General features: G+C 37.4%; 1 protein-coding gene across 5 annotated transcripts in view; it reads left to right on the plus strand.

Moving 5' to 3' along the window:
* Window positions 1–14353, plus strand: part of GPCPD1 (glycerophosphocholine phosphodiesterase 1) — a 66377-nt gene that overhangs the window by 36376 nt on the left and 15648 nt on the right. For all 5 annotated transcript variants that reach the window (XM_072800143.1, XM_072800144.1, XM_072800145.1 and 2 more), the window contains 7 exons: window positions 2391–2622; window positions 4640–4802; window positions 5115–5247; window positions 6223–6277; window positions 9385–9477; window positions 12427–12504; window positions 13196–13235. In XM_072800143.1, coding sequence (XP_072656244.1) covers window positions 2391–2622; window positions 4640–4802; window positions 5115–5247; window positions 6223–6277; window positions 9385–9477; window positions 12427–12504; window positions 13196–13235 — 794 coding nt within the window. The remainder of the gene's footprint in view (window positions 1–2390; window positions 2623–4639; window positions 4803–5114; window positions 5248–6222; window positions 6278–9384; window positions 9478–12426; window positions 12505–13195; window positions 13236–14353) is intronic.

Genomic DNA, 14353 nt, shown 5'->3' on the forward strand with positions numbered 1-14353 from the left:
AGAATTTTCTTCTTTTCTTGATTTTAGTTAAGAAATTAATAGATAATTAATGGTTGGTGTTCCGCTTACAAATTTCTGAGTGTAAATGCATACTGAGTATCATTCTTGCTTATGTAGAAGTTGTTTTGAGTCTTAGTATATATTATTGTGTTAACCAGGCTTAAATTGGAATAATTTTGTATAACCATACTTTGCTTTGATAGGCTCTACAAATTAAGTAACTGATTCCTACTGAAATAATTGTTTATAGGATGCCTTTCTGGCTCAGTCTGAAGATCACAATTCTTGATCTCAGGATTGTGAGTTTGAGCTCCACTTTGGATGTAGAGATTACTGAAAAAATAATAATAATAAACTTTAGTTAAAAAATTGTATAACTAGAAATTTGTGTTCTGGCCACCTTTTCCTTCCAAATTTGTATTAGTGATAAACATTCATGGGGTAGGAAATAAATTTATCTGCAAGAATATCAGGACTTTAAAAACTTTGCAACAGCTTATATGTTTTATTTTTTATTTTTTAATTTTTTTTTTAAAGATCTATTTATTTATGATAGACCTAGAGAGAGAAGCAGGCTCCATGCCCGGAGCCTGACATGGGACTCAATCCCAGGACTCCAGGATCGCGCCCTGGGCCAAAGGCAGGTGCTAAACCACTGAGCCACCCAGGGATCCCCCAGCTTATGTGTTTTAAATAAAATACTAGACATGCTGTTCTATTCCATTATCAGCAAGTTTTATTTTTAATTTTTTCATTACCACCAGGGTTTAACACAAGTTTTTCTTTCAGTTGACTCTCAGTAAGTGGAAAGCACTGTCTCATTATGATAGATTATAACCTTTATGGAGCTGTTTGAAGAAAACCTTTTTTTTTTCTAAGATTTTGTTTATTTATTCATGAGAGACAGGCACAGGCAGAGGGAGAAGCAGGCTCCATGCAGAGAGCCCCATGTGGGACTTGATCCCGGGCATCCCTAAATGACTAAAACTTTTTCATTGATCTCTTTAAACTTGAATTTTTGTTTGTTTGTTTTGTAAATGCACATTCTGTTAGAATAGTTATTTTTATCTTCGTGCTTTTCTTGTGTCCCAATTGTGGTCTCTTTTCATGTATCCTGGTAGAGAGTGTTCCTTCAGACTCATTAGTAGAATCAGTATTGATCCAGAACTATTCTTTTTTTTTTTTATTTTACTTTTTTATTTTTTTTAAGTATTTTATTTATTTGAGAGAGAGATGGGGAAGGGTGAGCACGTATGCGCATGTGAGAGTGGGGTGGTGGGGGAGAGGGAGAGGAAGAAGCAAACTCCTGGCTGAGCAGGGAGCCTGCTTCAGGGCTCCATCCCAGGACCCTGAGATCATGGCCTGAATGAAGGCAGACGCTTAACTGACTGAGGCATGCAGTCATTCCGTTTGTTTCATTTTAAAAATACATACATGTAAAAAGTGTATATGCATATAAATAAATGTTTAATACAATAATTTCTTTAATAATGTACTTTTCAGAGTATCTGGGCTCACTGTGGTAAGGTAGAAGAAAGGGGGAGAAAATTTTTTTTTTAAAGATTTTATCTGAAAAAAAAAAAAAAAAGATTTTATCTATCTGGAATGCCTGGGTGGCTCAGCGGTTTGGCATCTGCCTTCGGCCCAGGGCGTGATCCTGGAGTGCCGGGATCGAGTCCCACATCAGCCTCCCTGAGGTGAGCCTGCTTCTCCCTCTGTTTATGTCTCTGCCTCTCCCTCTCTCTCTCTCTGTCTCTCATGAATAAATAAATGAATCTTTAAAAAAAAGATTTTATTTATCCATTCATGAGAGACATAGAGAGGTAGAGACATAGGCAGAGGAAGGAGAAGCAGACTTCATGCAGAAGCCTGATGAGGGATTCGATTCCAGAACCCTGAGCCGAAGGCAGACGCTCAACCACTGAGCCACCCAGGCATCCCAAAAAATTTTAATTTATAGCCTCCAACTTTAGTCTTTTAATATATACTAACAATATGGCTCAATTTTGTGCTTGTTTGACACGTATAGTCCTTTGTGAGACTTTTCAAAAGAAGTTGTAAGATAGCCAGTTACAAATGAGATAATAGTAAGTACTTCTATAGATTCATTTTTTAAAAAAGAATTACTGAAAACAACCTTAAGCGTAATGAACATTTATCTTGTTTTACTTCTTTGCAGAAATACGTAGATAAAAACATCAGTATTTTATAAAACATAACTAATGCCTTAGTTGGTATTATGTGGGTAGTCTTATATAATACTGTATTTTTGTTACTTGAAGAATTAGCATATTCAGGAAGCACTTCTAAATTTAGCATTAACGTAACATTTGTATGATTTTTCCTTTTGTTCCATGTTTTTGCATTCATTATTTTTTCCATTTGTGTAGAGTAAAGCTGACACTAGAGGGCTTGGAAGAGGATGACGATGATAGGGTGTCTCCCACCGTTCTTCACAAAATGTCCAACAGCCTAGAGATATCCTTAATAAGCGACAATGAGTTCAAATGCAGGCATTCACAGCCAGAGTGTGGGTATGGCTTACAGCCTGATCGTTGGACAGAGTACAGCATACAGACAATGGAACCAGATAACCTGGAATTAATATTTGATTTTTTTGAGGTGAGTAATTACTGCACAGAAGGAGTTGAGAAAGAGTGCAGGCATGGAAAAAAAATTTTTTTTTAAATGCAGGCATGGGCTTATTTTTATGTTTTGATTTTTGTTTTAGTCTGTGTATAAATCCATGATTCATACATCTTTATAGATGTTTATTCTCCTATACATTTTAGCAGCCTTAGAAAACTTGGGAGTTGATAGACTTAAGTACTATAACAAAAAATTTCAGCTGAGTTGATGTATTACATCAAGATCAGATGTCTTGATGTCTGTACCTGTTCTTTTTTTTTTTACGATTTTTTAAAAAAAATTTTATAACCAGTATGAAGCTTGAACTCACAACCCCAAGATGAAGAGTTTTGTACTCTACCAACTGAGCCAGGAGCCTCCAAGGATAAATAGAGGAAAGATCAGATTGTTTAACTATTGGTGGGCAACCCAGTGTAACTAACATCATTGAGTCCTCCTCATGACTGAAGTTTGTGGTTTATTGAGGCATTTTATTATAAGAAATCCTAACAGCAGACTCATTTTTACAACTTTACTTGATACATATTTGTAGTAAAAAAGGGTTGCTATGGAAACTGTGCTGGGTTATTCAGAATCTGCTGCCAGCTTTCCAGAGCTGGGACTCTTACACTAAACTCTTCTTCACAAGTCATGCTGGGTCCCTGGCCAAGGTCCTTGCTTTATTGTACCCAGCTAGTGGTCATGTGTACTGCTTTCCCTCGACTCTTGCTCTTTGGCACTTCCACTCCCATTTCCATTAGATTAGAGCACCTAGCCACAGTTTTGTGAAAATAGCATCATACAGAATGGATTTAAATCCACAAGTAACATTTGTTAACTTTTTAAAATCATTATAGTATTTGAATTGTTTAATTTGATGAAGCCTTTATGCAATAGCCTTTACAACTGGCTTTTTGGCTACTTTGTAGGAAATTGAAAGTGTTTCCCTCTAAAAAAACTGTAACAAAGGATTTTATTTTTAAAAAACCTGTCATTCAATCTTACCCAAGTAAAGACCTCTGTGGGACTATATTCTAAAAATGTGAGGTTTTGGTTGAATATTTCCTTATATCTTAAGGAACTACCTTTTTTTTTTTTTTTTTTTTTTTTTTAAGATTTTATTCATTCATTGACAGAGGCACAGACATAGATAGAGGGAGAAGCAGGCTCCCTGTGGGGAGCCTGATGTAGGACTGAATCCCACGACCCTAGGATCACGACCTGAACCAAAGGCAGATGCTCAACCACTGAGCTACTCTGGTGCCCCAAGCAACCACCTTTTATTTTTTATTTTTATTTTTTTAAAGATTTTATTTATTTATTCATGAGAGACACAGAGAGAGAGAGAGAGAGAGAGAGGCAGAGATACAGGCTCCATGCAGGGAGCCCAACACGGGACTCGATCCCAGGTCTCCAGGATCAGGCCCTGGGCTAAAGGTGGCGCTAAACCACTGAGCCACCCGGGCTGCCCCGCAGCTACCTTTTAATACTCTTTCAAATGCCCTAACTTCCTTTTCATTTGCTTAGCAATTTTGAAAGTACTATTTTATTTATAGAACAGGCTAATAAAATATCCAGTGTAATATCCAAGTGAGTATTCAGCTTCCTAGAGAGTTAACTATCCCTTTGTCATCTGTGTGGATGCACTTTTAGAGAATACAGTACACATTTGCAGCTCACTACAGGTGTTTGTTAGCCTTTGAATATAAAAATACTTAGAAAATTTGTCAGTGTTTTAAATTCATCTGATACATGTTAGAGGATCAGTAGTGCCAATCAACAGAATTATGACTAATAAAGTATCCTATAAAATCTTAAAATATATACTAAAAGAAAAGGTATCTTTTTATTTATTTTTTTACAAAGAATCTATCTAAATTACTGGAATATGAATTTGATTCATATTATTGATCTTCCTTAGATTCTGAATTAATTTTAAGGGAGTATTTTTGAGTGGAAAATACTGAAGTATAAGAATTTGGATTATTTTAAACCTCATTTTTCATTTCAGGAAGATCTCAGTGAACATGTAGTTCAGGGTGATGCCCTTCCTGGACATGTAGGGACAGCATGCCTCTTATCATCCACCATTGCTGAGAGTGGGAAGAGCGCTGGAATTCTCACTCTTCCCATCATGAGCAGAAATTCCAGAAAAACAATAGGCAAAGTGAGAGGTAAGCCAGGAGAAGCAGAGTGACCCTTTACAAATGAACAAGGGTTAGGTTCAAATGTTAGTTTCAAATTGAGCTTTTGAGAATGGGGTGTTAATAATTTGTTTTTAGAATGTTTACTATGATAACAATAAGGGACATCTGTGAAATTTTCTGGAAGCTTTACTTTGAATCAGTTTTGACTTGTGATTTATTTTCTGTTTGATAGAGATTGATAAACTTGAGTGGCATTTAAATGTAATACCATTTCATTGTTCACCATGGCCCTTTTAATCAGGTTTATCTTTGTTTCTCCTCTCTTTTTTTCCTTGAAAGTTGACTATATAATTATTAAGCCATTACCAGGATACAATTGTGACATGAAGTCTTCATTTTCCAAGTATTGGAAGCCAAGAACACCATTGGATGTTGGACATCGAGGTGCAGGGAATTCTACAACAACTGCTCAGTGGGTTGAATATTTGAGTGGTATTAGCATTTGGTAGCTCATGCATGTTAAGGTTCCATTGGTTTGGCCCACTAAAGGTCAAAGGATCTTTTATTATTGACTGGGATTTAACGTAGTTCAGTGATTGGGGTTCCCAATTAAAATTAAGTAGAGACTAACTCTTTTGTAAGACTCTGGTCAGTCTCTAATATCTACTGAACTGATGCCAAGAGGGACATTAAAAGAGATAGCCAGGAAGGAAAGCTTGATGCAGGGGAGGCACCCTGAACCTCAGTATATGTGTTATGGTCCCAACTTTTGGCATGCTCCCCTCTCTGGGTCTTGGTTTCCTCACCCATTTTTTATATCGTTTCCATACTGGTGTCCTGCTTGTTGTCATTCAGCCTTTTTTAGTTCCTCTGGTCTGCCATCATCTGAGACACCGTTGCAAGGAGCAAGTCTCTTGTGTCTCTTCTATTTCATGCCATTGCAAAGATTGTTTTCCTTGACTGATCACCTCACTTGGGGGGAGGTATGTGTGGGTGTGGGATTTATTTATATTATGCTTGTAAATACCTATAATCATTAGAACTTGGATTTTATTCCGTAATGCATATACTCACCAAGTGATGGTCAGTCTTAATTTGGGGATGGCAGAAGTAGCTTCAGAATAGGTAATATTGAACTGCTTTCATTGTTATAATTGGCTTTTTAATTTTAAGATTTTATTTATTTATTTGTTTATTTGAGAGAGAGGGAGAGAGTGAGCACGAGTGGGGGAGGGATGGAGAGAGAGGGACAAGTAGACTCCCTGTCAAGCACAGAACTCGACTCAGGGCTCAGTCCCAGGACCCTGAGATCCTGACCTGAGCCGAAGTCAGGATTTTCTTAGTGACTGAGCCACGCAGGTGCCCCAGTTGGCCCCCTCTTTATTACATTTGTTTTCTTTATCTTTTCTATAGTGGATGATAACTATATATATTTCTTCTCTTTCAGGCTTGCTAAAGTTCAAGAAAATACTATTGCTTCTTTAAGAAATGCTGCTAGTCATGTAAGTGATCCTCTTTTTTTAAAGATTTTGGGACTGTTGGTCCAAGGGTGGCAAAGTAGAGAAATGTGGGCCTGGGGAGTCTTTTCCATTAATAGCTTATAAAAGTTAAGTAGGTCAAAATGCATGCTTCTTCTGAATATGATTCTAAGTGACAAGAAAGTATCTCTGAGCATTTGATTTTAGATTCTTGGTGGAGATTGGGATGAAAACTATAGAATCATTAGCATTTTTGTTTGAGATTACACATTTTGAGTGATTGGGGCAAGAAGAACATTCCCAATTAAGCATTGGTTTTCATTAACTGAATATTTTCCTCATTCAGATACTTTGGAAATAATGCTTATGGAAGGATTTGATGGTGGTTTTATGTAACTTAAGTCAGTCTATATCTTGCATACCAACTTGATTATGTTAAATTTCTTAATTCCTTTTATCCATTTATAAAAGGTTAGAGTCCATTTTTTAGTTTTTAGTTTTTTTCAGCAACTTGACATTTTTAATCAAGAATCTGAGATTCCCCTGTCTCCCCCTGCTGCCTTGTACCTGACTGAAAAACCTCATGCTCCATAGTTGTTTTTTTTTTTTTTTTTAATATTTTATTTATTTATTCGGGGGAGGGGAGGGGACAGAGACACAGGCAGAGGGAGAAGCAGGCTCCACGCAGGGAGCCCAACGTGGGACTTGATCCTGGGTCTCCAGGATCACACCCCAGGCTGCAGGCGGCGCTAAACCGCTGCGCCACCAGGGCTGCCCTCATGCTCCATAGTTAAACTAGGGAAAAAATGAAGGAACAGCTCTTTTTTTTTTTTTTTTTTTTTCCTATTTTTTTCTGCAGTGTCCTCCACATGCCTTAAACTTAGTTCAACAAGTAAACTTGATTAGTGTGATGTTTAGCTTTATAATTTATATGAGCAAACATCTAGTCTAAGACATACTTTTTCTGTTATTTCAGCATTGCTAAAATTGGTAAGGATTTTACAGCTTTTTTTTTTTAAGATTTTATTTCATGAGGCACAGAAAGAGAGAGGCAGAGACTTAGGCAGAAGGAGAGGGAAGCTCCATCTAAGGAGCCCGATGTGGGATTCGATCCCGGGACTCTGGGATCACTCCCTGAGCCGAAGACAGATGCTCAACTGCTGAGCCTCCCAGGCATCCTATTTTACAACTTTCTAAGCCTTGCATCATGGTGTCATGGGCAGCATTTTTTCCCCTTTTAGTGGTATATAAAGCATCTTATAACTCATGACATCTTACATTAATTAGTGTTTAAAAATATTAATAGCACATACTTTTGTCTTTGTGTTGGAAGGATAATATTAAATCTATGAGTATATTGGACTCTGGTTCAGTATTTGGAACCAATTTTAGTTCATTGTAGCTAACTATTCTAAACATTGTCTTATTAGGTGTAAACATGAAGATCCTGTTAAGGAACTTTCAGTGTCTCCATGCCTTTTTTTTTTTTTTTTTTTTTTTTTAAGAGTGGGACAGAGGGAGAGGGAGAGAGAGAATCTTAGGTAGGATCCACACCCAACGCAGAGCCTAATATGGGGTTTGATCTCACAACCTGAGCTGAACACAAAAGTCGGTTGCTAAACTGAGCCACCTAGGTGCCACTCTGCTTTTTGAGAGAGCATTTCATTAAGCTTTTGTTCTTCCGTGTTCTGTTGAGATCCTTAAAACTCATGGATCACATTTTAGAATACTATATGCTAGTTTTTAATGGCTTGTTTGTTTTAATGTTAAAACCTGTCCTTGAAAGAGGTTCTGGTATGTTACTGGCTTCTTTTTTTTTTTAAGGTTGTTTTTTTTTTTTTAATATTTTATTTTTTTATTTATTCATGAAAGACAGGGAGGCAGAGAGAGACAGGCAGAGGGAGAAGCAGGCTCCATGCAGGGATCCCAATGCGGGACTCAGTCCCGGGTCTCCAGGATCACACCCTGGGCTGAAGGCGGTGCTAAACAGCTGAGCCACCCGGGCTGCCCTACTGGCTTATTTCTTAAAGCTCACACTTGGATTTTGGAATTAAGTTTTATCTCTCGGTAAAATTATCTTCCTAAACGGTGGTGATCATGTAAAGTTCAACGTTTAAACTAAGCTATAATTTGTTTAATTATTATTGCTATTTAAGGATGTTAGGGTTTGTTCTTAGTAGAAATGCTTTGTGTTATTTGTCCTGTTTTTAGCACTATAGGGAGCTAAACTTATTTCCTGCTTCAGAAGTCATCAAGGAAATGGGCTTCTTGGATACTAGTCTATGGTCACATGTGCTCACAAAATTAGATTCCCCCCTCCCCACCAAAAGTTCAGGAAGGGCTGGAAGCATATCATCCGTCTTGACACAAGCATTTCTCTGGTCTGCAGTAACATATAGATTCTTAGATCTTGTTTCCTTTGATCCCAACCGGCTTTCTTTCAGTGAAGGCACACCTTTGTGGGTCATTTATGTTCTCAGCTTTATTTGGATTAATTTCTATGTCAGAATGGGTTTGACTTAGAAAAATGCTTCCTTAACTTACTCTTGTCATTCTCCCTCCCATTGAAGCTTCTTAAAGAGATGGGGCTCATGTGACACTACTCTTGACCTCCCCTGCCCTTGCTGCTTCTGTCTCCTCACAGTCCTCATCCTTTTCTCTTTACTCCACTTGTGGGATTTTGCCAAGGGAGGCTGGAAGGTATGCTGCTCGAGTGCACCAGGGTGCAGAGCTGAGGCACTCCAGCTTCTTCTTTTCCCTGCTCATCTTGGAGGGTCAGCTGTCTGGCTTTGGCCCTCTGCACCCAGTTCCTGGGAGGCTCCATTTCTGCTGATAGCAGTAGCAGAGGTGACAGGCTGGCCACTGCCACAGAGTATTCCTGGGGTGTGTTTGGGTGGATAGTTGCCCTTGTTTTTCAGCAGGGAAGAGCAATTCTTAAAATTGTTGTAAGTGAAGAAATTACCTCTTAGAAAAAGCTTGCAGCATAACATTAATTCATGAGGAAGTTCTTCGTTTTGTGTACAGATCTGTGGATTTATTGTGAACAGTAAATTTCTTATATCCTTGTAGTTTTAGGTGTATTGTGGGCCAGACAATGCTTTTCAAATACTTGTTTCCTTTATTTCTGTTAGGGTGCAGCCTTTGTAGAATTTGATGTACATCTTTCAAAAGATTTTGTGCCTGTGGTGTATCATGATCTCACCTGTTGTTTGACAATGAAAAAGGTATGTTGAAATTCCTTCATTTTATTTTATGTTATTTTACTTAATTTTTAAGAGAGGGAGATGGGGAGGAGCAGATGGAGATGGAGAAAGAACTTTTTTTTTCTTTTTTTTTTTTACATTTTATTTATTTATGAGAGACACACAGAAAGAGACAGAAAGAGGCAGAGACAGAGGCAGAGGGAGAAGCAGGCTCCACTCAGGGAGCCTGATGTGAGACTCGATCCTGGGATTACAGGATCAGGCCCTGGGCTAAAGGCGGCGCTAAACCACTGAGCCACCCGGGCTGCCCTGGAGAAAGAATGTTAAGCTGGCTCCATGCCTAGGGCAAAGGCTGACATGGGGCTTGATCTCAGAACCCTGAGGTCATGACCTGAGCCGAAATCAAGTCAGAGGCTAAACCTAGTGAGCCACTCTGATGTCCCCCAATTCCTTAATTTTTAAAGTCTTACAGTTGGGGATAGGTTTAAACACTAGGAAGCTTGTTTTTACATATGTGTATTGTTATTTATTAGAGTTGATCAGTTCATGTTTTTTGGTCAATTACTGCCAATTCATTCCTTTGTCAAGTTCTTGCAACATTGAGAGAGTGGGGAAACAGGAGTAATAAAGTAGGGTCTCTGTATTGCTGAATTTGCTTTCTTCTGTTCTCTGACAAAAGGACATTCCAGGTGGCTTCTGTATCAGTTTGCTGCTGTTCTGTATTGAAGCAAGAGAGAAAGCTATCATAGTATCTGTTTTCTAGGCTCCCTTCTATTTCTAGCTCAAGGTTTTCCTCAGATTAATAGATTAGTATGATTTGACCAAAATGAGAAGAGCCACAGTAGAAAAGGACTTTGGAGCTGGATAGTGAAGTAAGGGGAATTTAAGAGGACAGAGGCTCGAGGCAAGGGGAGTAGTAGCGTGGCCAAAGGTACGGTATGTATGGTAAGCCTGGACAGGAGTAGAGAATGGCACAACGGAGAAGAAAGTCCAGAAGGAGATTTGAAAATGCATGTAGTTTCTTGGAAATTATTATAATTGTTGTGCAAACGTCATTATGATAATTGCAGAGTGTTTAACCTTTACTATACAAATTCACAAAGTGATTTCTTAAGGACCTAAGCTAGGAGGATTTGTTTGGTATTTTCTATAAAACTGCTGGGTAGTCATTTTCCTTTGAGATGATTTAAAGTTAAGGCAGTTTGCTAACAAGTATGACATTCTACCAGACGCGAGTGTTGTGGTATACATACACGGCGAGGTACTTTTATCTGCCTGCTTGTGGATTTGAGTAAGTCATGGGGCTTTGGATTACTATGATATATGGAAAAGCACGCTTCCGTTTCTAGAAGGGTACCCCACTGATTTTGCATACATGAAGGGGCTAGGCTATGTCTTTGTTGATAGACCATAGGGGCTGACCCTTCTCATCTATAGTCTTCAGAAAGGGAGGGCAGAAGATGCACCAACTTAGGTAGTAGAGGTAAAATAACAGAAAGGAGCAGATTGTTTTGCTCTGGGGAAAAAAATCCAAAGCGGAACAGGAAGGAATGGAGCAGTAAGGATCTTTGTAAGATTGAGCTTAATGAATTGAGGTGTAATTCCTAAAAATCTGTGAGACTTAATTGAAGAGTGTTACTGATCGCATTTTCACCAGACTTGGTCTTGCTCTTAAATTGAATCTGGATAAATTAGATAATTTTACTTATTTTTAGTTTTACTTTCTAAGCTAGTATTTTCCTTACAAAACCAATTTGTGTTCATTATAAAACTATCGAAGATCATAAAATGAAAAATAAGTCTTCTTTTCCCCTTTCTCCTTGGTCACACTCCGTTACTCTTAGGAGTTTCTTGTATATCCTTTAGAAGAGCTTGATGCATACATGGGTTTATATCATAATTAATGTGAATGAATATAAATGTAATGGATTTTAGCATATTTGTTGGATTGATGATTTATTGGTGGTCTGTTAACTCATTTCCTTAAGGTAGAGGTGCCTAAGCAGTGTAACATTTGATATGGTAATAAAATCTAATAAAAAAGACTTGCTCATAGGAAAAACATTTATACTAGATTAGAGTTCCTGTTAAGTATTACCGATTAAAGCTAATCAGACTTTTTCCCCCCATGACCTTTGATTTCTGTGGCTATTTTATTTTATTTTTTTTTTTAATTTTTATTTATTTATGATAGTCACAGAGAGAGAGAGAGAGAGGCAGAGACACAGGCAGAGGGAGAAGCAGGCTCCATGCACCGGGAGCCCGACGTGGGATTCGATCCCGGGTCTCCAGGATCAGGCCCTGGGCCAAAGGCAGGCGCCAAACCGCTGCGCCACCCAGGGATCCCCTCTGTGGCTATTTTAAACCAAACTTAGGTTTAAAAGGTTTAGAAAAGTTTAGAAACTATTGACAGAAATTAATCGTTCTATAGCATATTGATTGCATAGTCATGTACAGTCTGGATATAGATGTCAAATAAATTGCGAATAGCATGACAGGAAGTAGGGGAAATTACTGATTTCTGGCTTTGTTCTCAGTACATCTTCAGGGCCCTGTCCTCTTCCCACCTATTTTTTTCTTTCAGGCACTCCCACCTACATTAAAAACTAAAATTAGGGGATACCTGGGTGGCTCAGCGGTTTAGCGCCTGCCTTCGGCCCAGGGCGTGATGCTGGAGTCCTGGGATCAAGTCCCACATTGGGCTCCCTGCATGGAGCCTGCTTCTCCCTCTGCCTGTCTCTCTCTCTCTCTCATAAATAAATAAAATCTTAAAAAAAAAAATTAAAACTAGAATTTAAGAACTAGAAGATGGTATTTAAAAAAAAAAAAAAGAGGGCCTCCCCTGCATGGACTCCCTGTGGCCTCCAAACAACTGTCCTCATCATTCACTAAGTTGGGATGTTAGACCTGTCTAGGGTTAAACATTCAGTAATAATTTGAAGCCTGTTTTTCTCTTTATTTTCTTTGTAGAAATTTGATGCTGATCCAGTTGAATTATTTGAAATTCCAGTAAAGGAATTAACATTTGACCAACTCCAGTTGTTAAAGGTAGTAATGATAACATAAAATGTGATTGTTCTTTAGTTTTAAAATGATTTAGACTTGTTTATGGTATTATTCTCTTTGTGCATGGAGATGACTGTATATTCAGCATGAGTAGAGTATATGCTTTGGTTTTCTATTAGGAAGAATGGGCTTGCACTAATCCATCTGTCTTCTCTAACAGTTCCTCCACCCCCACTCCACTGTTTTGCATATGTGAAGGCTATAAGTCTTTGTTAGAAGACACAGGGGCTGACCCCTCTCATTCATAGTCTTAGGTTGCCCTCTGGTCGCTTTTGCCCTTCTTTATATAACTGTCACTATTTTACCACTGGCCTTGTATGCTGTCCTTGGTTTTTAAACTTCTCTCACTATCTAAGATCTTTGTATATATTTTATTTTTTATGCCATGTAATTTTATATGATCATTCTTCCTGTTCTCATTAGATAGCTATATAAATGATTGAGTATGAACAGTTTCTTAAGAATTTTTATATTCTTTCCTACTTGGGTATTTGATCATGATCTTATGTGTATGTGTATGCGGTTAGTGTTATTCTTACTGAATTGATAATTCCACATTTTACAGTTTTAACTGGCTAGCTTTTCAAGTTACGGTTCTGTTAACCATAACTTCATAAACTAAGGCTTTTTTTTCTGATTGCATTTTGTGTGTGTGTGTGTGTGTGTTTTCTAGCTTGCTCATGTGACTGCCCTAAAATCTAAAGATCTGAAAGGTATGTACCAATATGGAAGCACTATTTTCATTTCATAGTTAACATATATATAATATATATTTAACATACTCTTGGTTATTTTAACGAATGTAGTATTGGGCTCGCTAAGTGATTCTTATGAGTTTTTACTTTTACGAGTTTTCTTACCTTGATGATCAAGTTCTTTGTAATTTTGTACCTACCATTTTTTTCCAAACATTCTTAACCAAAGAACAAAGTGGAGGCTATATCAAGTATGAAAGCTGGCTCCAGAGCCAGGAATATGAATCCAACTCTAACAGTTAGGTATGACCTAGGGTAGGTTACTTTAACAATTCTGTCCCTCAGTTTCCCCAAACTTGTCCTGCCTATAAAATCCCTTTGTAATTCTACTTTACTTGGCACTCTCAGAACTTCATAGTTTGTGCCATTTGTTTGAAGTTTAGTGTATCCTTTTTTTTAACCCTTTATTCTGTATATGTCCTGTCTCTTCAATTATACTATAAATCTAAGGTAAAAAAAAAAAAAATCTCTCTAAGGTAGAAAACATGTTTTTGTATTCCCTGAGATACTTAAAATGTTCTGTATGTAGTAGATACTCATTAGATATTTATCTGCAGTTGTGATAACTGAAATGATTTTTTGAAGATATTGTAAAGTGTTAGAGACTCCAGAGGTTATCCCCAGAGCATTGATACGACTTTGTAGGCTTTGTAGCTATTTCATGACTTTTAATAATAAAATTAATTTTATTTTTGTTTTTAGTATTTTTTATTTTTATTTTTTAATTTATATGACTTTAGTCTTTGTAATATAGTTTTCTTTTTAAGAAAAGTTTATTTAGTTTGATATTTTTTTTCCTCTTAGAAAACCATTCTTGTGTATCTTGAGATATAATCTATTTTGGATTTAATGGTAGTGGTAACAAAAGCACAATGGTAGCTTTAAATTCTCTTAATTTCTATTTTCTGAGCTGATTTTGATATTTCAAATAGTAGCCTTAACAAGAGGACACAGCTCTTAATTCCATTGACAAATAACAAATTACTGCTGGTGACTACTTTGTAAAAAACTAATATTAAAGTGTTTATGAGAAGATACTTTTGGGGCCTCAGACTTGATGTTTCTGTGAAAAATGT

The sequence above is a fragment of the Canis lupus genome, chromosome 26 (assembly GCF_048164855.1).
Source record: "Canis lupus baileyi chromosome 26, mCanLup2.hap1, whole genome shotgun sequence".
NCBI lineage: Eukaryota > Metazoa > Chordata > Mammalia > Carnivora > Canidae > Canis > Canis lupus.